This window comes from Volvox carteri (assembly GCF_000143455.1).
Source record: "Volvox carteri f. nagariensis unplaced genomic scaffold VOLCAscaffold_34, whole genome shotgun sequence".
NCBI lineage: Eukaryota > Viridiplantae > Chlorophyta > Chlorophyceae > Chlamydomonadales > Volvocaceae > Volvox > Volvox carteri.
The window spans coordinates 1154462-1179475 of record NW_003307577.1 but is presented as its reverse complement, the minus strand read 5'-3'; the positions used below and the strand labels follow the sequence as shown (position 1 = coordinate 1179475).

The 25014-nt window shown below is 56.4% G+C and overlaps 3 protein-coding genes across 3 annotated transcripts in view; 2 read left to right on the top strand and 1 right to left on the bottom strand.

Annotated features, from left to right (window-relative positions):
- Nucleotides 1-2486, top strand: part of VOLCADRAFT_63318 (uncharacterized protein) — a gene marked incomplete at both ends in the record, with an annotated part of 10514 nt that extends 8028 nt beyond the window's left edge. The window contains 5 exons of the mRNA XM_002953178.1: nt 136-210; nt 722-849; nt 1129-1189; nt 1517-1593; nt 2312-2486. Coding sequence (XP_002953224.1) covers nt 136-210; nt 722-849; nt 1129-1189; nt 1517-1593; nt 2312-2486 — 516 coding nt within the window. The remainder of the gene's footprint in view (nt 1-135; nt 211-721; nt 850-1128; nt 1190-1516; nt 1594-2311) is intronic.
- An 896-nt stretch (nt 2487-3382) lies between these two features.
- Nucleotides 3383-7414, bottom strand: VOLCADRAFT_105836 (uncharacterized protein). Its single transcript, XM_002953109.1, has 8 exons — nt 7303-7414; nt 6452-7085; nt 5925-6022; nt 5227-5289; nt 4847-4909; nt 4556-4639; nt 4214-4336; nt 3383-3974 (listed from the first exon to the last, which is right to left on the bottom strand). The coding sequence occupies exons 1-8, from the start codon at nt 7363-7365 to the stop codon at nt 3879-3881; spliced, it is 1224 nt and encodes a 407-aa protein (XP_002953155.1). The 5' UTR covers nt 7366-7414; the 3' UTR covers nt 3383-3878.
- A 558-nt stretch (nt 7415-7972) lies between these two features.
- Nucleotides 7973-21625, top strand: VOLCADRAFT_105835 (uncharacterized protein; the record flags this gene model as incomplete). Its single annotated transcript, XM_002953177.1, has 26 exons — nt 7973-8114; nt 8283-8813; nt 9300-9468; nt 9991-10226; nt 10356-10533; nt 10869-10971; nt 11473-11637; nt 11987-12049; nt 12460-12562; nt 12952-13055; nt 13451-13525; nt 13775-13903; nt 14300-14578; nt 14952-15156; nt 15428-15604; nt 16018-16254; nt 16585-16703; nt 16818-16895; nt 17140-17276; nt 17603-17690; nt 18007-18172; nt 18899-19134; nt 19374-19528; nt 19635-19797; nt 20178-20328; nt 20566-21625. The coding sequence occupies 26 exons, from the start codon at nt 7973-7975 to the stop codon at nt 20922-20924; spliced, it is 4548 nt and encodes a 1515-aa protein (XP_002953223.1). The 3' UTR covers nt 20925-21625.
- Between the last annotated feature and the right edge of the window lie 3389 nt (nt 21626-25014).

Genomic DNA, 25014 nt, shown 5'->3' with positions numbered 1-25014 from the left:
CTGTGCTACCCTGACCACCATCTGCATTCGTCCTCCCTCCCTCCCTCCCTTCCGGCCGGCCTTCCGGACTTGGGTCGACATATTGTTGTTATTTCCTCACCCTGCTGTTTATTCGGCCACCTTGCTGACCATCAGGAGTTTTTGCGGCTAGCGGACGCCATGATAGAGGGGCGGCCTTTGGTCAGTGCCGTACAGCCACCGGACTTGGAGGTGAGGGAAGGGGAGGGGAGGGGAGGGAAGCCTTATGCGTGCCCATCAATCCGTATCCAACCCACATCCCAGTCCTCCGGGCGCCCCTACCCCGAGACATTCCATTCCCCTCCATTGCGCGGCCACACGGCCACACATACACGCACAGGATCGGTGACACAGGGTTGCTCGCCCTCTGCCGAGCAGGAGGGGACGACGCCCCTCTCCTCCCGCTAGGGGGAGAACGCTTCGGCGGTCATTCCACTTGGGGTACGGCTAGGTGACCCTGGCCAGCGTCAGCCCCGGATCGATGCATAACAGGACATATATACACACACACGCGCGCACAATGCAGCTCTCCGCGCACCTCCACTCCATACTGCTGCTACCCCCTTGCCCATGCGGAGATCTTCTCCCTCCTCTTAACCCCCTTCCTGCACTCCACCACAATCCCCTTCTGATTGTTCACAGTTGTTGATCCGAATGGGCGGTTTCCTCTTTCTTCCTGTCCTCCACTTCCCCCAACCCGTAGGCGGACCAAGTCAGTTTGCTGGGCCCCGTGGTCCTGGACTGGGTGCCCCCGGGGGCCTACTTCGGGCAGGTCACGGAGCGACCCAAGGCCAGCTACCAGCCGGGACAGACAGCCAGAGCCACCTTCAGGTGTGAGGAAGCCGGACGGTCGTTTACTGGGTGAAGGGGTCTTCACGTGCAGCCATTATGGCTGTCTACCCTGCACTAATCTTCTCCATCACCGGCATCATCATAACATCGCCAACATTAACATCTCCTTTGCACTCTCGGCGTTCTTCCCTCTTCGCTGCTGCCCAACGGTCTGTTGCTGCATGCTACTGCATGGCGTTGTTTTCGCTGCTGGTTGTCGTTTGACCGACACTGCATTTCGTCCCCCGTTACCCTCGGGCACTCCGCCACTTTCCCCAGGGCCGCCAACCCACGCAACAACCTGCGCACTGGCCTCACCTTCATGGCGGTGGAGATGCTAGTACCAGCAACACAAGGAACCGCAGGAGCCGGAGCAGCAGCAGACGCATCAAAACAAGCTGCAGCAGCAGTAGCCGCAGGCAAAAGAGCAACAGCGGGATGGGAAACGGAAGCTGAGGATCCGTCCGCCAACACGGAGACGGAAGAGGTGACGACGGAAGGGCCCGTCGGGACACGAACCCCACCCGCAGCTCCTGCAGCAGCCACGGCAGCTGCAGCTACGGCAAGCACATGGACGTGGAGGTGGGAGCACGGGCGCAGGCGGCCTCAGAGCGGTAGCGCCACCACTGCCGCTGTGCCTGAGGTGGCCGTTGGAGCGGACCCTCAGGCATCGGCCTGCAGTGCCGGCGAGTGGCGGGTGGTGTATGATGACCGAGATTGGGTGACCCGCTTCAACTGGCACAGGTGGGTAGGGGAGATGTGTCTGCGTGTGTGTGTTCCAGAGAGCCGAGTATGCGAGCGTATGTGTGTGTGCTTGGCGGCAACGCATGGGACAGATACCTACTAGCCAACATACATATATACATAACGCACGACCATTGCCCCCGGGAGATCCCGGGATCGAGACATGTCAGGGTCAAAAATCCTTCCGATGGGTGGAAGGTATAGTGCCCCTAGTCGATGGACGGTGGTGACCTGGGAAAAAGTTGACTTGCGAGCCGACCAGGAATGGAGTTGGGCCGTGATAAATCCTAGAAATGACCATTTGTTCACGTGGCCCAGAAGCCTCCTCTGTAACACCATTACATTACATCATTTAAACACTGAACCCCAGACGTGCCCCAGTACGAGAGGAGAGGAAGTCCCCTCAGGACTTTATCCTTTCTGTCAATAACTTGATTTTGGGGCCCTCCTTATCGGTGGCAGTGACGACGACACCAGACCGGCTGTCCTCGTTGGGGTCATGTGCACGCGCGATAATGATGCACGTGCCCTGCCCTTGCGCTGGCCGTTGCGGCCACCCAACAGCCAACCTCCACGCTTAGCTGCATGGACATCGGCCATTCGATACATGCATTCATGCACCTCTGCCAGCTCTTCCCCCCAATGTCCTTCGCCTCGTCCTGGACCCTTTTTTAACTGCACCTTGGCTTGGCCATTCGCCTCGCTGTCTCTCCGTCAGGCCTCACTCACTGTCACCAGAGTCATTCGCCAGTTTGGAGTGGGACATCGCCCCGGGTACTCCCGAAGCCACCTACCGGTTCAGGTACTTCGGAGACGCCAAGAAGGCACTGGGTGGGGAAATCACGGCCTTCGAGGGCTGCTCAGAGCCGTTCCGGGTGGAGAGGGCGGGGTGAGGGGCGGATAGGGCGGAGCTAGAGGTACCGCCCAGGCAGGGAGGTGTTGGAGAAGGGGTTCGACGCGTAGGTTGTGGGGTGGCTCTTGAGAGCCACCTGAAGAGGGCGACGTGAAGGAGTGGGAAGCCGGTACTGAGTGTGCCAATGTGGCTAATAGACAGGGGATGGCCGTGCTGCTGGGGTAGTCAGGTAGACGGGTGATGGGTGGGAAGTCGCTGATGGCAGCTGAGTTGGGCGGGCGGTATGTGGGTATATTCTGTTTGGAACGATGTGGCAGCACCAGCATATATATGTCGGAAGTACCGAAGTACCCCAAAAAAGACAGGTAAAGTTGCGAAGTCGGCGGAAAACAAAGTTGAGCTAATCATTCTGTATTTGGGTTCTGTGCAAATGTGTGTAGGCCGAAGGTATAGGTGGTAAGAGTAGGTGGGTTTGGCCCAGCATGAAGTCCTGGTAAAGTGGAAAGCATGTCTGCTTCCGTCTTCCGTAGGATGTTCCGAAAGATGAAAGTAGACGGTTGATGAAAGTAGATGAGGTTGACGTTGATTAATAACACCAAGAACAACCCGGTATCATGATACCGATGATTACGAGATGATCATCTCGTAGCTATGTATATACCCTTTACAAATAGCCGGCATGATGTCATAAGTTGGTTTCCCGGAGAGTGGAGCGATAGGGGCGGCCAGGAGAAATCTGGAGAAATGTACATTTCCGGCGAGGAAGGGAATCATACAATTTATGTACAGCTGGGTAATCCTTATGTTGCAGTGGGCCTAAGGGGGATTGCCTGTCAAATCACATTCCGTATCGCCTGCAGTGGCATAGTGTGCACACGGGCACAGGGTCCCATGACGCAACCAGCGACCCATTGACACCTCTGTATTACGTCCCGTGAGCCACCTGTTGTAACAAGCGCCGCAACACACAAACCTGCCAGGCCACGGCAGACTTCACCGCTGTGAAAACTTCAATAGGACGGGGCCAGAAAAACCAGGTTTGCTACTCCCTCCGCAGGGTCTCAGCCCTTCGCACCCACTTCCCACTCCCCGACCCGAGGACGATGGCCATGGTTGTAAGTTGCCGGACAACCTCCAAAAGCCACGACACGAGTACTGCCTGCTCAGCACATCACTTCTTTCCTCCGCCTCGTTCTCCTTATGCTAGTGCTACCGTTGGACTACTACTCGCCAGCTTTGGGGATCAGTTCGTAGGCCACGAACATCGCGACGTGTTTATATGTGTGTGAGTGTGCATGCTTGTGTATTGAAGGAGGTGTGGATTGGAGGTGTGGGCTGCGATACTGGTATCAAAGGCCCCTGTTGGTCACCGCCGCCGCCGCGGGGCGCTTGCAAGCCCGTAAATGAGAAGCACTGCGGCCCCGTGGTTTGCTCAGGCCGCCCCCATTTCCAGTGTCTTGAGGAACTCCTCCTCACTGAACTGGAGGGCGCGAGCAGCCTCCAGGTGAACTTTCTGGCGCTTGAGGACCTGCAGATAAGGGGGCGCACAGGCAGAGCCGGGCAAGTGACGACGTCATTCGAATGCACGCATAAGGTCACACACAGGAGTCCAGGACTGGGACGGCCCCCCGGCGCCAGGCTGCGTACAGCAAGTCGCGTACATTTGAGGGTGGGCGGGGAGGATTAGACTTTTGGGTCATGCGCACACATACATCTCTTATGGCTCGCAGAACTACGCACTCCTAAGCGATATCCCTCCGAACCCACCTCAATGAGTTTGAGCTGCTTCTTGAAAGCTGTAATTAACTCCGCCCTCTGTCGCTCCAGCTTGCGGTTCTCCGCCAGTAGACGACCCGTGTCCTGCTGAGCCGAGCCCTTGGTCTCACGCTCCTACGACGCATGGTTTTGAGTTGGTGAGATTAAACACCGACGTAATCGACAAAGTGAATATGAGATGTGGGCAAGATTTGGGAGACGTGGCATGGATCCATAATGGGTGTCTGCGTGTGAGGCGAGAGAAAGGGTGGCAGGAGGAGAAGTTTGATTGGTCGAATATGATTGGTCTTCCCTCTTTCCTCAATCTGCACCTCTCCCCATCTCTCATCTCACCTGTGCCCGGACCTCGCTTAGGAGCTGCTTGTACCGCTCCACTTCTTCAAGAGCGCGCTGCAGCCGCACATCGCGGGCGCGTACCTGACGGGCAACGAGTGTGTTTGTAAGGTTCCCATCGGAAGCCAGCAGGTTTCAACGATTTTAGTAGGGTGGGGGGGAAAAGCGCGGTATCCAGGGACAATTGATCCACTTCTTGCCGGCCGTGTGCCACGTGGTACAAGCTGCCGCCATACAACTTCCTGTCCGTCATACATCATCTCTCAACTGTTACCAAACCTCCCTGCCTACCTCCGCTTCCGAAGCTCTTCGCTCTCGTTCCGCTCGGCTATCCGCCTTGGACAGGTCACGAACCTAGGTAAGGGCACAACGCGGTTCCGGAACTGGTGGTGATGATGGTGTTAATGGTTTAACGGAAGGAATCCTCAAGCAGCCTGGCCGTGATCCAGATGGCAAAGCCTTCGGGGCAAGGGTTCTGGCCGATTATATTATTACTTGCGGCAATTTCATGCAAAACCTCCGGCCCGTCTACAAGTGGCAACAGATTGTCCACAACACAGCGCTGCATCCGCGGTCGACTCGTCGTAAGTAGTTGGCCGGTTGTGTATTACTTGTTATTAGCAGCTAGCCGCGACCATGCCGCCCACATGCAAACATGTGTACATCCTCACCTGGGACTCAGTGTTCTTCAACGCCGACTCCGCATCCGCAGCCTGCTTCTTGGCTTTATCAAGCTATGGGAGGAGATGGATGGGGGGGCAGAGTCCAGGGCTCAACCCAGCCAGGCGGCAAATCCAAGCAGGCAATACAAACCATAAGACAAAAAAGTCTACAGCACAACACCCAGCTGCTAAAGTGCCGACAAGGGGTTCAAAGCAATACATACTGAACTAATGCCACTTGTTGAGGCAGGTATTGCCACTTGCGATGTCCCCGATCTCATCTGGTGGACGGCAACTGTTTCGTAACCCGTGTATGGATGCACACGCAAGGGCTGCCGTTGTTATCCGCATGCCAGGGACACACAGATGACCTGGTGTCTCCTGCAAACACAAATCCCCAGGCGCGCACTTGCGTCCTTCAGCCCTTGACAAATGCAGTGGACAAACAAGCAAAAGATTTCCTAACACAGCGCTATCCTTCACTCTCTTGGTAAATGACAGACGGTACTTTTTGCCGCCCTGGGTACTCCTGCGGCTGCCGCCCCTACAGGCGTGGCGCGCACGTCAGGTTTGTAAACCCAATTGCCCATGCATGCACGCACCTGTTCTTTAATTCAGCTCCTCGCTTGTTCAACGATATATACATAAATTTCCCCCCTTTCAGGGAATTGCCATCCTCCGTTCTGCGAGTAGGCCGCTACACGCACCTGTCCTTCAAGTGCCTTCTTGTCACGGGCCCAGCTGGCCGCCTGGCCGCGAAGCTCCTTCAGCTCACGTAGCGCCTCAGCCAGCTGCTTCTCACGGTCTGCGGACATCCGTTATAACGTTGTCATGATGGGACATGAAAATTGGAATGGCGTGGCGTGAACCAACACGGCGACGTGACGCTGCGCGACGAGGCATGATGAGTCACATCCGGCATGGATGAGTCGCTAGGAGTCGATTTCAATGACACTAGGGTGCCCACTCTTCCCATCGCGACCTCTCCCAAAACGAGTGTGGCCCAACGACTAAAAGCTCCAGGGGAATGTGGACGATGTAAGCAGAGCCGCTCCAGGGGAGCTGGGCTACAGAGGGACGTGCTGCCTCAGTGCTGCCTCGTATTGTTAGAAGCTTACAGTTTGGATGCTGCCGTAGCAAACACTCCCGCCAATTCACCCCAAGCCGACTTAAAACGACGAGGATGCCCTCAACAGGAAAACCGGAGGGAATCTCCTATAGGAAGAAAGCTCACCCAGCAGCACCTTGTTGGTACGGCTGAGATCATCCTCGAGCGCCTTGATCCGGGCCTTATGCAATCGCAGAGAGGCTTCCGGCTGGCCAGGAACATCCAGTAGCGCCGAGGTGTTGACAGCCGTGCGAACCACTGCGTTCCCCCCCGGCTGCACCTCTCCGGACAGTCGAGTTGCGGGCCCGGCTGTCGCGCTGCTTGGACATGCACTGGACTCCTGACTGCGTGACAAAGATCCTGATGTGCTTCCCGTTCCTGTTATGAATGTCCGCTGCTGCTGCTGCTTTCGCTGCTGCTGTGCGACTTCCCCTCCTGCCGGGCGACGCTGGCCTGCTTGCGGCACACTTTTTGCCGCAGCCGCGACAACAGCAGCGCGAGGAGCAGCGCCGGAGGTGGAGGGTCCTAACCCTGTGCTTTCGTGACGCGAGACCTGAAGTAGCGCGTAGTCTGGAACGTCGCTTCCCGGTAACAGGTTTTGACCGCTGTCCTCGCGGCTCAGCCCTCCATGCAAAGGTGCATCGCAGGGAGCTTCGTAAGGGGCATCCTGGTCTACGCCAGCCTGCTGCAGCACATCCTGGATATTGCGCTGCACCATATCGTCGAGGTCTTCGTCGGACGAGCGCTGTAAAACATTATCCTGTGAACGTGTTCAGACTTTAGTGACCGTTCTGAAGGAAGCCCGATACTGATTAGGAAAATCAATCCGTAACAAGGTTATGCCGTCTTTGCGAATATGAAACAGGTTCCCGAGCAGCGGCGTCGCCACCGTGAAAGTCAAGGCAACCTTTTGCAGGCTGAACCTTGGGACGCACATGGGACGCGCATATGCAAGACACAGAACATCATAACCATACCTCATTGCCAAACAGACCGTAGTCCGTCGCCTGCATACTTGTACCATAACTAAAGTTAGCCATTCCCTGACGACACCTTGTTAAGGTTGAGCTATGTGTCGTAGGATAAAAATTAATTAAAGCATGTAATAAGCTTGAAGAATAACTTTTAAGGCATGAAACCAGTTAGGTTCAGCTCTTTGGGAAGTCTCAAGTTTTCGGTTATTTCTGGATGCTTGATTAAGGACTTTGGCATTTGCGCATGTATGCACGGAAATGGCGCACACCATGAGTACAATGTTCCATGTTGTCTAAGGAAGCCTTGAACACCAGTGCATGAGCATTTCCATGTCCCGTGGTACGGCTGGATTCTGCGATAAAATTTGTATCTTACTGCTTCAAGCTCACCTGGACAACTTTGGCTTTCCTAACGAGCGCCTGGATGGTAGGAAGGTTGTGGCGTTAGCAATTCTTAGTATACTGGGTGTTGCTCCTTACGCGGGAAAACCATATGCATCAATTGAGCACGCCACATCGATAAGCGGATCATGACCTGAAATTTAAAAACTTATCAAAGGGGGAACTGTGAGGTGCATCCTGACCGCCGATCGCGTTTTTCGCGCGTCGCACGAAGGAGGCTTGCCGTCTGCTTTCTGCGTGAGCGTGGGAGATGGACAGTTCAACAGCAAAAATGAAACAAAAGCCTATTAACGCATTCTTCGGGGGTTCTGCCAAGAAAGATACGGAGCCTCCCAAGTCGACGCAGCGAAAGATTTCTGCTTTCTTTGGGAATGGTGTCAAGGCGGAGCTTACGCCAGGTCCTGTCGCAAACGGTGAGGATGTTTTCCCAGCACACCACGCAGCAGCAATCGGCATACCCCTATCTTGTTTAGAACATCGCTCGCCATTCTTTGTTACGAGCCGCCTTCTTTATCACCCGTCCCCTGCCTGAAACCACCATCCTTACCACCTGGCTTATCGTCCCTCTTTACCGGCATTAGGTCCTATCACGCCCGGTGCAGCCGTGGCCACTCCACCTCCGGGGCCAAGCAACGGAGCCGCTGCGGCTGCTGCTGCGCCAGCAGCGCGGCTTTCACTAGACCCGGGTTTAATGACTGACGATGCCTTACCGGGGCCTTCATCAGAACCCGCTGCTGCTGAAGCGGCAAAGGGTGCCACACCAGCATTGGTTAGGCCAACCGCAGTCAAGGCGCCTGCAGGCGGCAGTACCAGCAAGCCCAAGGCACCATCCTCAAGCGCTGCTGCTGCCGATGCTCGGGGCCCCCCAACGGCAGTAGCCAAACCTGTTAAGGACCAGGCGATGTTGAAGGCAAAGAGCGGTGGAGGCAAGGCGGCCAAGGCCAAACCCAACAAGACGGGCAAGTCCAGCGGGGGAGGACCTGGAGCCAGGAAGCGGTTGCGGCGGGTGGTGATGGAAGACGACGAAGAGGGCGGGGGTGCCGTAGAGGACGGCCTAGAGGATGACGACGTCGGTGGGGACCAGGAGCAACTGGAAGATAGCGATTACGAAGGTAGGTGGGGCGGTGTAGACTGCCAACGTGCGGAAGTGCCGTTGCCACAGATGATGTATCCATATGCGGCCACATGCATGACACTGGCATCGCATTGCCAGTCGTCGCCAGTCTGTCCCAGTGTTTCCTGGCACCCGAGCTCTCCTGTGTTATGACTTATGTCAACATCACAGTGTCATGATAGGCTTAGACTGGCCGTGCGCGTGTCACGTGTGTCTTAGGACTTCATTTTTTTGTTAGAATCTGTTGTTTTTGTTAGAATCTGTTGTCTCGGGAGACAAAATGACCATTTTTCTGAGTTGGTAATTTATGGCAAGGCCTCCTTTTTGAAACGTTAATGGAATACCTAGGCGTACCTGTTATGCCGTGTCCTATGGCGTTGTGGTACCCTGAGTTTGTTTGCGTAAGACTTGTGATCCTCGGATGCGTTTGTTTTCGTCGGTATATAAGAATTTGCACTTTGTGGGTTTGCCCTATCGCACGCAGGAGCAAGCGAGAGTGGCAGTGATGAGGCTTTTTCGGCAGAGGAGGAGGAGGAGAGTGAGGAGGAGGAAGATGAGGCGGCAGAGAGCGATGGAGACGATGTCACGGCTGCCATCGGCAAGAAGCGGAAGCGCCCTCCCACAAAGGTGGTGATCTGCGGATCTTGTGAAGGGTGTGTGTGTGTGCACCTCCACCGCATGCTAGGTGCCTTCCTCTCTGCCACCACCTCGTTCAGCTGTGAGAGGTGTACGGGGTACGGTGCATGAGCATCATTTTCTATTACTAACCACACCTTAAAACCCTAAGGCTCACTGGGCCTCGAAGTGGGTCCTTAATGCACATATGTGGTGATACCTCCCGATCCGACCCGACCCTCACATCGCCCCAACCTTTCCCTCATCCGTCCCCGCCCGATGCACATGCAACAAAACATGGAAACAACGATAACATTAATGTAAACAACAACGTCAACACTACCATCAACGACAACATGGAATCGTAAGTCTGCCGCCCCGTCGAAGCGCAGCGCGGCTAGGGCAAGAACGGCTGCCGCCGCCGCTGCTAACGCTGTCACCACTACCCCAGCACGTACGCCCACTGCTGCCGTCTGCCGATTGAGCCGGCTGGAGGGGCCCACACTCACCACACCGCACCACGGCACGGCCTCCAAGGGGCCCGCCTCGGCCACCGCCAGGATTGGAGCTGGCGTTGGTGGAGTGGGTGGCGGTGTGGGGGGTTCCAACGGCGGTGGCAAGTCTGCAGTCACCAGCACACCTTGCACGGTGGCGCCCGGCTCGTGTGGTGGAGCTGGGGTGGGCAGGAGCGGGGGAGGCGGGCTAAAGAGCATTGGAGGCGGGGGAAATATGGCAACGCCTTCCTCCGCGCGTAGCGGGAAGAGCGCCCTGGCGGAGACACCCAGCAAGTCGCAAGGTAGGGTTCCGATGGGGCAGCTGATAGCCTACTGCCCGTGTTGTGCTGTCATCGTCGCTGTTGCACGTACTTGCCTCCTCGTGGCTCGGAAGGATACGCGCCCACGTACATTAGTATCTTTGCTTCCAGGTGGTTCGGAGCTGACACTGGGTGTTGCAGCCAGCATGGAGGGTGAGGCGGCTCGCTTTGCTGACCGCATGGCCGTCCGCTTCTCCTTCCTGCACCCGGACAACATCCGCGACGCCAACCAGCGCCGACCCGATCACCCGGAGTATGACCCGAGGACTCTGTACATACCGCCAGGCTGGTGAGATGGGACGAACAACGGGGAAACATGCGAGCAGGGAGGGGGCGGGAGGGAGGGAGGGGAGGCCCGTGACGATGAGGAAGTGCACTGTGATGTAACTCCCTTGTTGCCTGGCTCTGTCATTTCTCAGGTGGGCGGAGCCTTAAGTTGTTTTGAGGTCCCCAAATCTGCTTTCTCTGAAATGTTGGTTATCAAGTTTAGTGCCAGTTGAACATGCGCATGTGTGTGTGCGTGTTTAACTGGTCTTGAAAATAGTTAAAATGGAAAAGAAAACTCGCACGCATGTTGTGCGTATGCTTACATGTGCGCGCGTCTCGCTTGTGCCCCTCTTATAGGTTCAAGGAATTTAAGATCAGTGAGGGTCAACAGCAGTGGTGGAATTTCAAGGCCCATAACTTTGACAGCGTGCTGCTGTTCAAGATGGGCAAGTTCTATGAGGTAGGATCGTCGCATTGGACTGGGAAGAAAGGAAGGCTGACTACTAGTGCGGCATCTAGTACAGAGGGTTTTGGGCTAGTCCATACGACCAGACGGTCCCCAGCAGCAGTGGTCAATCGCCGCAATCTTACGCAATTTCAAAGTCCAAAAGAGGGGAATCCACCTGACCTGCAGGTGAGGTCAGCTGCAGGCTGAGCGCTTCGAAGCGGTATGAAAAATGATAGACATCATCGGAGGGCCCCTTTCGTTCCTAACCGCCGGCCCCTTATATTCCGGCGTTCCGGGTTTCGCTTAACGCTCTCGGCGTGCATCTCTTCGCCCCCTCCTATCCTGTCCGGCCTGGCTCCTTTGCTGTCTTACCTCTTATCCCGGTCCCGTATTTCCCGGCGCCGCCTCTATCAGCTCCCCTACTTGCTCACCCCTTGAAGATGTTGGGGTCGTCTTTGGTCTCTTGACCTCATCTCGCTTGACATGACCTGACCTGACCTGCATCCCCTTCAGATGTTTGAGATGGATGCGTATGTGGGTGTGGAGGTGCTGGGTCTTACCTTTATGAGGGGCGAGCAGCCCCACGCGGGCTTTCCCGAGGTCAAGTATGCGGACATGGCGGAGAGTCTGGCCAGGGCGGGGTACCGCGTGGTGGTGGTAGAGCAGGTAATGAAGGGGGTAAGGGGGGATGTTTATAAGTAGGCCGTGCGCTGGATGCACCTGGCCAGAAGTGCTGTCGATTGTCGTGCTGGTGGCACTCGTGGCAGTGGTAATGGTATTAGGTATCTGAGCTTGTGAAGGGCTGGCTCCATTTCCTGAGCTGTGGGGTTGCTTAGCTGAGCCCAGCCTGGCGCTCTTCCCCTCCCTTTCTCGCCGCCAAACCCCCGGAAGTTGGTGCTTTGGGCGTCGGTACTTGGTGATCCTTGAATTTGCACTTATTGACCCTATTTCCTGGCTTCTCACTGGCTGTCTTACTCTTTACACATCCCTTGAACCCCGTGGCCCCTCTCCACACTCGTTCCGGCAGACCGAGACACCTGAGATGCTCGCCAAGCGCAACGAACAGCGCAGGATGCAAGGCAAAAAACAGGTGCGTGCGTGCATCAGGTGCAGTGTTTTGAATTGAGGGCAAGGTGGGGGGAGTGGATAGGAACGGTGTCAATGTTTAGCGACCTCCTGTCCGGGTTCCTCGAGGCACCGATGCCTTGACTCCCACCCCTGCGCGCTCCCCCCTCTTCCGTCCGCTTTTGTTAGCCTCCACCTCCCCCCAGCCGCGAGGGCCATGGTAGCGGTAGGGCTGTGACCTTGTAGCATGGGCCCCTGTGCGTGTATTTAACTCCTAGCATGAACTTTTATTCCTTTTGCGTCCCGAAAGCTTTGCGTTTGCGGCGTCGACATGGCAGGGAACCCGAACAGAAAGGTATCGGCACCCTACTACCTCCCTGGCACCCCATCACAACCCCGCCCTCAACACCCTGCTCCACCTACCGCTGTGTGTAGGCGAATGTGGTGGACCGTCAGAAGGTGGCCGTACTCAGTCGGGGGACACTGGTGGATGCGGAGATGGTGGCGTCCAGGCCGGATGCCTCGTACGTGCTGGCGGGTAGGTAGGGGAGGCCCCGGGGTCTTGAGGCGCTGGGGTCCGGTTCGGGGGATCACCGTGCTCGCATCTTCTGTCTGTTGGAGCAACCCCTGCAGTGAAGTACGCAGCCTGTAGACGTGACACGCATTGTGTCGTGTGTCCAGATGGAAATCGGGTCACGACCGCTAGCGTCTCGCGCGAATGCCTTGTTCGAAAGTGATCAACAGCACGTGGAGAAATGGGGAAATGAGGAGCATCGGGATTTCAGATGACGAATTAGACATTAATTATCTGTTGTTCCAAGCATGATTCAACGACAGTTTATGATGTCATATACGCTTTGTTTTGGGTTACATTGCATTACACCACATTTCATTACCTCCTGAGCCTCCTCGTCCCTCCCACCCCAGTTGCCGAGATGGATGTGGGTGGCGATGAGCAGGAAGCAGCTGCGGATAAAGCAGCTGGTGCGGTGCGCATCGGGCTTTGTGCTGTGGATGCAGCTTCGGGACAGGTGGGGTGGGGCTGGCGAGGGAAATGGGGCCGGTGGTAAAGGTGGGGGTGTTTTGAATCTGAAGGGGGAACCAGAGATCACCCTTCATGCCCTGTGCTAGGGCCTGGGTGTCCATATGGTTTTACTGCCTCTACGCCCATCGTCCCTTGCCACGACTGACCCTCGCCTAGTTGCATCTGCGGTGCGACTCAACGCTCAACACTCTGCGGGCCCGCTACACACCCCCACAAGCCTTTCACAGCTTCCGAACATTGCCTCGTGCTGTCACATACGCCTGTCCATCCATGTACCTGTCCTTTCCTGGTGGTCGGTAGCTGGTGTATTCGTATTTTGCATCATACTATTCTCCTGCATGTTCCTTCCTTGCTCCCTTCTTCCCTCTATTCCCCCTTCAGGTTCTTGTCGGTGAGTTTGTAGATGATGAGGTTCGCTCCACTCTCAGAACTCAGCTCACGGCGCTGCAGCCCCAGGTGAGAAACGTAACAGGCACCGGGGGATTTGCGATGCAGCCAGAGCAACACTCATGCGGGCTGGACAGGCACTTCTTCCTCGGACGGAGGAGTGCCGCGTTGAAGATAACGCTTCGCCTGCCTGCCTGTCCCAAGCAAAGCGCAGCAAGAGGCTCTATTGTGCAACGGACTGCTTGGCTAGCTCGAGTGTTGAACGGCCTGCATATCAATTTATTGTTTGTGCATCTGTCTGTCCGTCTATCCACACAGGAGCTGGTGCTGCCTCGCAAGGCATTGAGCGCCACGACATCGCACGTGTTGCGGAACGGAGTTCGGGACCCCCGGGTCAACTCCATGCGGGGCCCGGCTGGGGACTGGAGCGCGGAGAAGACTTACCGAGTGAGTTCGTCCACAGGGTAAAGCCATCATCCACACCTGATTCTCTCTCTCGTCACACGGCGTCCTCCCCTCCCTGCGGTGCTATGCTATAACCTGATTCCCTCTCTTCGGGCCTCAGGGCACACAGGACACTTCAGGACACAAGTATGTCCCTTCGCATCGTGTGTCTTGCTTCCCTCGGCGTTACTCTCTCTTCCTTCTTCTCTCCTACCATACTCCCACCATACTGGCCCCCGGAACCCCAAAAGCTTGAGCCCCGAAATCCCCATCAAGCGTCTCCTCCGTACGTGGTAACAATGGCCCGAGGCTTCGCTATGCACACATCCTGCACACCACATACTAAAAAATAGGGCCCTTCTTTTTCGAAACATACACTATTACCGCCAATTCACGCAGGCATTGCGCGATGCCGAGTACTTTACGGCCAGCTCAGCGGCCCCTGCGGCCACTTCATCACCAGCAGCAGCACAAGGGGGCGCTTACGGCACTTCAGAGGACATGGAGGTGGACGGCTGTGGACAGGGGGCCGCTGCACCGGGGGCCACCCGGTCCAGCAGGCCCGACGTGGATCCCTCGAAGCGCTGGCCCCAGCTGCTGCGCCGCATTGTGTCTGACGGAGTGTCATCTCGCCCGGCAGCCATGGCGGCGCTGGGAGGCATGATCGCGTTTCTGAAGGTAAGGATTATTACGGCGTCTACCGGTGTACCCGCGGCCCTTGTGTCCTTAGGCCTTCCATTCTCCTTCGTGGGCCTGTTCCGCTGTCTGTGATGCTTTTTCTCTCCCTTTCCCCCTTTTCGTGCCTTCCCCGCCAGGGGAAGTGCCTACCACCGAACTCTGTAGCACCCCCCACCCCCCACTTTCTTTCCGGTTTGCCTGTGCCTCGCTGCCTCCTCTAGGGCTCGTACCTCAGTTACCTCAGTGCGGAATCCCCCATTATGTGTTGAGAGTCTTAGGGGTGATCTGCACCTCTGCACAATCTCCTTCTAACCCTCACTCAACCCACCTTCATCCATCCGGGGGGTTCTCTTCCCTGTCCATCTAACCCCAGGACTCTCTATTGGACCGGGCGGTGTTACCACTGGGCCGGTTTGAGGAGCTGCCTGCACTGGTGGCCTCCAGGGGGTCAGCTGGAGCTGGTGAGGATAGCAGTGGTGCTGATGTGGCTGGTGCCGAAGGTCCGCTGTACATGGCCCTCAACGGGGCTGCACTGGAGAACTTAGAGATCTTGGAAAACAGCGATGGAGGCTCGGCAGGTGCGGATAATGTTGAGGCCTGAGAGCGTGGTGCGGTTGGGATCTGTGTTGCAGGCTTATGTTGCTATATAACATGACACTCAGCCACATTTTTAGCTGCTGTTCCAGCTATTGCCCACGCAAGTGCGCAATGCACGCACGTGACCGCTTTTGCTGCACACGCATACGCACACGTAGACACACGCATCCAGCAAACACATACTCGTTCCCTCTACCTCGGTCCCAAACTTCGCTAAATCCATCCGTCGCCACCTCGATCTCGTCCCCCCAGGTACTCTCTTGTCCGTACTGGACAACTGCGCGACCCCTTTCGGTCGCCGCCGGCTGCGCCAATGGCTGTGTCGCCCACTCGGCCGTATCCCCGACATCCAGGCGCGGCAGGACGCGGTGGCTCAGCTGTGTGGGGAGCTGGCGGAGGCGGTCGGACAGGCTCGCAAGCTGCTGGCAAGTAGGTGATCTGCACTTGCACTGGCCACCAAGGTTGAGGAGGCCAGTTTGGCTGGGGCTGTGGGCGCGTTGGCTTTCACGTCATCCGTAAACATTTTCCGCTTTCGTTTCCTAGAGCTGGGACTTGTCCATTGCTGTTCTTTTCTGTCCAAAAGCGCACGTCCTTTCAATACTGCGAGACGTGTCTCATTTTGGGGTCGGAACAAAAGGGCACATGAGGGTTTTCGTCATGCATCCTAGCTTTTCCCTGGCTTGCCTACCGCATGGTGTCCTGCTGGGGGGTCTTGTGATCTTGTGCGACCACCTCCACTCTCCGCGCTGCCTTGTCCTGCCCCGGCCCGCCACCTTTCATTTGCATTGGTTACACTCCAACCCACTCCAACCCACTCCAACCATCAACTGCTACTCTTGCAGGCGTCTCAGATCTGGAGCGCGCTGTCGCCCGACTGCATGCCTCCACCGTTTCGGGCGCTTCGGGTCGTGATGCCGCCAATGTGGTGCTGTACGAGGACGCGGGGAAGCGCCGCGTGGCCGCCCTCACCAGCGTCCTCAAGGACCTACGCGCCGCACACGGGGCACTGAGCAGGCTGAGGGAGGCAATGCAGGGAGGCGGCGGGGGTAGTGAGCTGCTGCGGCGTATCGTATTCGACCGTAAGTGTGCGGGTTTTCAGGGTAACGGGCCCACATGTTGCAGAGACACTGTTGAACATGTTTTTATGCTTGCGGTCAGTTACTGGGAACAGGAAATCTAAGATGACACACCGCTGCTGCAGGGCTGATGCTAGGCTGATGTCCTTGATGGCCGCTCTTGGAGGTCCTTCGCTTGCGGATTACTACATGAGTTCCCTACACACCTTCATCCACTGAGTGCCAAAGGCTCAGTGCCCCTGCCTTAAGTCGGCAATCCTCCGTTCCGTGATGTAACCCATTATATTCACCGCTCCCCCTCCACACACCCTGCCACGCCCCCGCTACGAGCAGGTTGCCGCCCAGCCGAGGTGTCCTCAGCTCTGGAAGCTTTGGAGGGGGCTACGGACTGGAAGGAGGCGGCCGCCACGGGGAGAGCAGTGCCTGAGCAGGTGGCGGGGGTGGGGGTGGGGGTGCGTGCTGATTATCATGCGAAGCGAATCTGGTGCTGATGTTATGTCTGCGCGTCCCTTGATGTCTTCCCTTTAATTTCATCTTGCGCTCAGACAACCCTTTCGCTCCAATAGGGTGTTGATGAGGAGTACGATGCCGCGATGGAGGCGGTCGATACGGTGGAACGTAAGATGCAAGACTACCTCAAGGAGGTGCGTGGTCGCCTGTAGCAGTAGTACGGGGAGCAGCACTGGCAGTAGCAGCAGCTGTGGCGCCATTAACAACGGTAGCTACAGCTACTACTGTCGCAGCTGCTGAGCGTATTGAAGGGAGGTGGACAAGGCGAGGGGGCCTGATAGGGGTCCATGCATGCGCCCGGACACGAGCAAGCTCTCCTTTCTTCCTCCACATACCGTCCCACCCTCGCTGGGATTCTGCTGCATGTGTCATCCTCAGCTGCGCCAACGTTTCGGTCGCGATGTGAACCTGGTGTCCGTGAACAAGGACTCCCACCTCGTCGAGGTGCCTGATAGTGTGGCGGGCAAACTGGGGGGCGAGTTCCATTTGGTGGGGAACAGGAAGGGTTACAAAAGGTGAGCGGGTGGAGAGGGGGTATGGGCAGCTAAGGCAGGGAAAGGGAAAGGGGAAGGGGAAGCACCGGCGGGGAGGGGTTGTGTATGGAGTGAAGGCTTGAAAGTGGGTATTAGGGTTAAGGGGCGGTGGGTTCCAAACTGGGAAGCGCTGGGAAACGGTGTCTCAGGGTAATGGACGGTCTAAGAGTGTCTCATTTGCTTCACGTTTCTCAGGTTGTTCTCCTTTTGCCAGCTCCCTTTTTTTGCTGTTTTCTCTAGTCTTTGTCTTTCCCCATACCTCCCCATACCTCCCCATACCTCCCATACCTCCCATACCTTGCTCACAGGTTCACAGGCAACCGGCTCAAGGCTCTGGTTGCCGACCTTGACCGGGTGATGGAGCGCAAGGAAGCGGTGCTGTCCAGCATTCTCACGGTAAGTAAAAGCTGCGGAGAGCTTTTGAGGGTTTAGTTGTTTGGGAGAGGCTCGAGGAGTGGAGGATAGGAAGGACGACCCCTACTTGGTAGCGCGGGTGGGTCGTGTATTTGCCCGCGGGCTTTGCCCTGTCCGACATACACGCTTTTTGGCTTGCCGGGGCCCTTGTTGGTGACATCGGTTGGCTGAGTTCCTCCGTGCCTCAACTGGTACAATCTTAAATATGTTTGCATTGCTGCTTCCGTTTATAAACATACATAACCCATCCTTATGTTTTACTAACTCAGTGTGTGTACATGTGCCGTATGTGTCGAAGCGTCTTCTGGTCAAATTTGTGTCGCACAAGGCGCTGTGGGTGGCGGTGGTGGAGGCTGTGGCGGATCTGGATGCGCTCATGTCTCTGGCGGCGCACGCCATGTCGCCACCCGATGGGGGACCCATGTGCAGACCCAAGCTGGTGCCACCGGCGGCACGTGACAGCGGTGAGTGCGCGTGGGGTGTGCGTGTGTATATGTGTGTGTCTTCTGTGTGGGTGTAGACAGCGTGTGCGGGGCGGCGTTGCAGTCGCGCTGGCTGGTGCCAGACGTCACAGGAGCTTGGATATTTATTATTACTAAAGGTTTCTGAGAAAAAAACTCCATGGCCATCTCCACTTGAACGATGTTCGCGCTTACATTCGCCATTTGGTTCTTCTAAGGAGACGTAGGTATCATACGCTTATCTTATGGCGACGGTGAAATTCTTCTTATTGGCACAAGCACCAGGGTTAGCAGCCAGCAGGGCGGAGGCCTTCTGGTAGTAGTCGGATTGCCCAATGGCGGTCAATTGGGCCTGCAGGTCCGCGTGGATCGGCCAACTGGTCCTAAGCTTCACTGGCAACATAACTATTGCAGCTAACATTGCCACTAAGGCGACCTATAGGCCAAAAAGGGGGAACATGGTTACCGCCTGCGCTACTGCCGCGGGCGCGTGGAAACCTGTCAGTACTGACTATAAAAACTCGCGGAATTTCGGTAACCAGCTGCAGGCTCGTCTCCTCCCACGGAAGCAAGCACACTCTTCTGCTCGCAGGTCCCGAGCCCATCCCCGTCTTCAAGCGGCACGTCAACTACTATGAAAACGGCTATTATTTGCGGAACTTGATTGCGCGGAGATTTTGGCCGTTTCCGTGACGCTCTCCTTCGTGACGCCTTGTGTGGCCCTTGCAGCAGCTGGCAAGACTGGCGACAGCGAGCCCAGTGGTGCGACCTTTGATGCGGTGGCTATGCGCCACCCTGCTGGTATCAGTGGCCGCAACAACGGGGCCTTCGTGCCCAATGACGTGCGGCTGGGAAGGGGAGGTAGCTGCGGTGGTGCACCTCCATTTATCTTGCTGTCCGGACCCAACATGGGCGGCAAAAGCACATTGCTACGGCAGGTGTGCCTAGCAACAGTGCTGGCACAGGTATGCGTATCTTACTTTTGAGTGCAATGCGCGCTTGTACGTTTGTATATTTGTAACATACAAATGTTGTGTTTACATTCGTATGTACTCTTAAATCCCGATCCTGGTCACCAGTTGGAACCCACTTCCCGGGATGCACCTGCGGTTCCCGATCCCGACTTATCACACACTCCTTAATGGGATGCGCTTCCTCGTGCGACCGTATGCTCACATATCTGCCTCTCTCATCCTCCTGCCAGATCGGAGCATGCGTGCCGGCCGAGTCGCTTACCCTCAGTCCGGCTGACGCCATCTTTGTGCGCATGGGTGCTCGGGACGCCATCATGACCGGACAGTCCACATTTTTTATTGAGCTGGCGGAGACTGCCGCCATGCTCGCCAAGGCAACCAGCGAGTAAGTCCTTTCCACCAATGGACGTCGGCTGTAGCTGCATAATTGTCTCGAAGGTCTCGACTCCTGAGCTTAAAGCTCCCGTTCCGACGCCACCCGGCTCGTGCAGTTCGCTGGTCGCGCTGGATGAGCTGGGTCGTGGAACCGCAACGTTGGATGGCGCGGCAGTGGCGGGTGCGGTCTTGCAACATTTGGCGACGGTGACCGGATGCCGTGGGCTGTTCGCCACACACTACCATCACCTGTCTGATGAGCATGCCAATGACCCTCAGGTAAGTCGTGTAATCCGGGCCTAGAGGAGGAAAGTAATCAGGTCGAGAACACATGCCGTCAGGATCTCTGCACTGTCCGTGCTTACCAGGTGGGCAGTTTGCAGTCGAGGTTCGAAAGCGCAGTAGGACAACAAACCGGAACGTAGCAGAGCAAACGGTGTATTTCTTTTCCTTGACTGTTTGACTCTATGCATGTGTTCTCTTCATATTAGGTTTGTTGGTTTTCCTATCATTGGAAGGTGCAAGTATGAGCCTCTCCTTTACCGCGTCCTTGGATTTGTGCGAGCTGTGCGTATCTTAACCGCCAGATCACACAGGCAAGTTACTGCATCGGCTGCTGCTGACTTATTCACGCTGTTTGGCTGTCGATCCTCAACCAGGTAGCTGTAATGCACATGGCTTGTGCCGTTGAGGGTGCAGCTGATGGTGAGGAGGCGGCAACGGCCCCGTCATCTGTAGGCAACGGCACTGGCGGTGCCGGCGCGTCATCAGGTGCCGAGGAGGTCACTTTCCTGTATCGCCTCACACCGGGTAAGCAGAGTAGAGGCGGAACAACAGTTGCTTGACTTGGCGTGGAAAACGGTTGCTCAGTTTGGTGACATATTGTTTCTCTTAATTGCTGGACGTTGGAGACCTGTCCACTGGTTTTGGTTGCATGTGAACCTGTATTAACGCCCCAACACCCTCTTCGAGTTCGCTTGTTGGACGACAAACGGTATGTGGAATGGCTTATCCGCTTGCCCCTTTCACCATGCGCTGCCGAGCCAGGTGCCTGTCCCAAGAGCTACGGCACCAACGTTGCCCGGCTAGCTGGCCTTCCACCCAAAGTGGTGATACGGGCAGCCGAGGTGTCCGCACAATGGAACCAGGACCAGAAGCACCGGGAGCATCCGCTTCGAGCGCCCAGTGGCTCCGAACCCGGACAGGAGAGAGGAGACGCCATGGAGGTGGACGGCCAGGCCGCCGCGAGGTCTGCGGGAAGTACAGTTGCAGCAGCGGCGGCCGTGGACCTCAGAGCACTAGTGTCGGAGGTCCAGGGGTGGAGGTCCCGGAACGAGAATTTGGACATCGCGCAGCTACGGCAGTTGCAAGCCGCAGCGGCCAAACTGATCGGAGCAAGCCCCTAGACCGCGGCTTGTGAAAGGAGCACGGGGAGAGTTGTTTGGCCTCCTTCGGTCTTCCATGTCAGTACCGCGTGCCCATTGGTGGGGTAGGACAGCTTGGCTGTAGATTGTATAGGAAGGAATGGATGTGATTTCGCATGTGAACTCAAGCAGGCATGAATGTGGTTATGTGGGCACCTTTTGTCCTTAGGGCGGCAGGGTGTGTAAGGTCTAAAGGGCGTTTAATAACGTTTCTGACATTTCTTGGGCAGAAAGTCTACAAAAGGTGGCTTCTGTTTGGACGCCATTTGTGCCGCTGTTAGGTGCTAAATACGTATTGTCGATGCAGGACCATGCCCGTCCACGGAGTTCGATGTGAAGGCAATTTGGGTTGCAATTCTGTGCTATTAACCGTGTGCATGTGAGCATGAACCACTTTCCAGCCTTAGAACCATTAGGTCCCGAGGTTTCGATACGAAGGGTCGCCTGGATCATCACTGTCTGTTGGCGTCTGTGTATCATCCAAGTGCACAGTGTTCAGGGACTTAGTGGTAGTAGCCGGTACGGGCCGGGTGGGTAATTTTACAAGGTTTGGCAAGGCGAGACCTAAATGAGGAGGTTGGACACACTTTCACAAATACTTAATCTATGGTCTTGTGTGATTAATCTATGTTGTCGAGCTCCGTGTCGAACAACCGTTATTCCGTGTAACACCCTTGTACCTTACAGGAACCCTGATATTATGGCCAAGACCCTGTGCTGGAGATGGCTATCCTTGAGATAGATCAATCAATCGCTGATGTCGGGACATTTAGCAGCTTCACCTTGATCCGTCTACATCGACCATAAATAATATTAAGTCCATAGTCCATAGTCACGTTCCACAGTTAAGCAACAATACAATACGTAGTGCTCCACGGGTGGTAAACGGGTCGCAAATTCACATTCACAGACACGCACACACGTTTCGACGTCAGCGATGTCCACTCTGACACGTATGCGCGCTCGAGCGCCGGTCATGCATACAGTGTACATAACTCTCACAGCATAGGAAGTCACAAAGCTGCATACAAACAAATTTTCCCCGCGACCAGCATTACGACCGAAACCTATTGAAGGGTGCTATGCTATCCCAAGCAAAGTAACCCGCGATGATTTTAGGCCAAATTTTCGAGATGACTAAGATGGTCGTTAGCAGATGAGGGGTTAGGAAGTTTGCTTGGCCTGGCCATGAGAAGGGAAAGGGGAGGAGAAGGGATGCGATGCGGGATGCTCCCGGCGAGAAAATATTGCTCCCCAAACAAGCATGACAGCAAAATCCATTAGGAAAAAGCCGAGAGCGCCGCGGTACCCTAGCCTAGCGTCCCGTGAGGAAAACCTTTCTGGACAGACCTGTTCACAAAAGTATAGAAAAAGCAGATAGCAGCGACCAGGTCGCGTGCATTCCCGTGCATTTCCCGCGTGCATTCAATTGAGCAGAAAATGCTCTCGAGAGTAAAGTGTAAAGTGCTACATGTCGGGCGAAACCCCACGCACAAGGCAAGTGTTTCACTAAAGAATAAAATGGTAAATGTGAAGAAGATCTAGAAAGAAAGAGGTTACCGGCTATGATGGTCACCCACTGCAGCACATCACCACCCACGAATCTACAGTCCCATCCTCAAAGCGGCGATTTTGGTTGCCTGCTCCGGTTGCCTACCCATCTCCAAAACGCGTGTATGCTTGCGTGGCACCGTTAAAGTTTTTGACAACGTCCATCGCACCCATCGCACCCTATGTATGCAGCTGGCGGTCATACAAAGCCTCCAGAGAAATCATCACTGTAATATGGACCATGCGTTGCGTGTCATTCACATATTGCAGCGGTCACTCCTTGGCTACGCACCCCTACTGATGACGTGATGGGCATTCGAAGCCGCGTCCTGCTCCACTCTTCCCCCAGCGGTAGCCAACAACAAAAATAGTAACAGCACCATTATCACGCGAGGAAGGGAGCGCAGCACAGGTCAGCCTATCAACCAGTCAAAATCCCATTTCAAATGCACCATCCTCCCACCAAGCAAGGAGCCACAGCAATTCTCCTCCGCCACTTCCATCGCTGCAGCCCCTGCACGGCGACTTCGTAAGCAAGGATGCTCCATAAACAAACAACGCGACCCTTGAAGGACGACCACTAACAGCTCTACAGCTCTACTCCTACCGACTCAATAACACATCATCACTCCATCCTACTTATCTGACCTGCAAAGCAAATTGAGCATTCTTGCCACCATTTAAGTGCAGTACTGTTCAACCGCTTCCTGCAATTTCTGACCTCCCAACATGAACCTCCCCTTACGTCGCGATACGCTGGGCGCCGACGCGCCCCAAGCCATAGAGCCGAACCTCCAGCGAAACATCTCTCATAGACTTGGCCTGTCGAGCTAATGCACTCACCGCTGCCGCTGCCGCCGCCGCCGTCGACGCTGCTGCCGTTCGAGTGCGAGGAGAATCCTGCTAAACGCCTCCCCCACGGGCGAGAGGGCGGCGCACCAAGCCCTCCGAAGATGAAACGTCCGCCGTCATCGCAAGTCCCGAGGTACTCAAAGCTGTAGTAGGTCGCATCCCCAGGGACCAGGGCGATTCCGCCGCCGGCGACCCAAATGCCTCCAGGCTCTGCACGCCGTGATAGCTCAAATGTGCCTGGCTGGGTGCTTGGAGCGGTTGCGGTGCCTGAGGCGGCAGTGATGATCGAGAAGGGACCTCCGCAGTACCGGTGCTCCTTGGGGCCATTACCCCCCCTCCACCTGGTACGCGCGGTAGCTGCGGAGAAGAGGAAGAGATGGACGATGTGGGGGGCTGCGCTTGGGAATCAGCCGGCAAAGCAGCCGGCACTACACCTAGCTGCATGAGCTGCATGCGGAGTGCGTCGTTCTCCCGCTGCAGACGCGATTGGAAGGCGTCCTTCAGCCGACGTATCTCTGCTAGCTCGCTCGACGCGTGGCGTGTGAGCTGCTCGTAAGTGGCCAACTGCCGCCGCAGATCCGTAACCTGCGAGGGTAAAGAGACGGGTGGGTTGGGGACGATAACAAGGTAGGTAGTAGGCACAAGCGCTACAGCCTACGGTGTAAAGAGCCCGCCGGCAGTTCGCAGACGCATCGGGCGGCCGTGATGCGCCGATCGAACCACGCATTCGACCACCCCGGTACCTGCGCCGTCAGCCGCTCATTGGCCGCCTCCGAAGCCACCAGCTGGTCGTGCAAGACCTCCCGATCCGCATTCAGCACCTGCAGCTCCAGCTCCATGTCCAAGTCCATACCGGCGCCGTAGCTGCTGCTGGCGGTGCTGAGAGTGACAGACCGACGGTGGTGAGACGAGATTACCGACCCTGGGCCCCCGCAACCAACTGCGCCGCCGACCCCGCCACCGCCGCCAGATACGAGTTGGTGAGAGCCGCTGGAAGCCCGGCCCGTGGCTGGAGCTGACGCCAGCATCATGTCTTCTTCGCCTAAAGGTGAAAGGCGGCCGCTAGCCGGAGGAGCAGGCGGTGCCAGGACAGCATGGCGATGATGGGGGACGGCTTCGCCGGGGGTGCTGGAGCCGCCTTCGCCGCCGCCGGGGGTGCGGATGGGCTGGGAAGCCAATGACGGCGGCGACGGGCTAGATAGACGCGCCTCAGAAATCATGTCCCGAATTTGCGCCATGATACCTGCGTGAGATGTTGAGGAGAAGCAAAAGAGGGAGGAGAAGTGAAACAATGGTGGCTATAAGTGTTTGGTGATGAAGAGATGGAGATGAGGAGATGGACAGGTGCGTAAAAGTGAAACCGGCACAAGTTGCCCTGATCCTTGTTAAAGCCACCCGTGGTGGAGGAGTGCTTGCAAGTCTCCCGATGCCCTCTTGCCTTCGTTCAGGTCATCGTCCACGTCGCTTCCCGACAGGGTTCCAGACACACTGCCGCCGCTGCCAGGGCAGCAGATGCCGTCGCCGACACCTCCAACACGGCCTGCACCGGCACCGGTAGCAGCAGCCGCAGCAGCTGCCGCCGCACCCAGAGCTGCTGCCACCTGAGCTCGCAGCTCCGCCTCCTCTTCCGGTGTGGTCGCCGAAGCCAACGACGTGTCCGTAGTCAGAG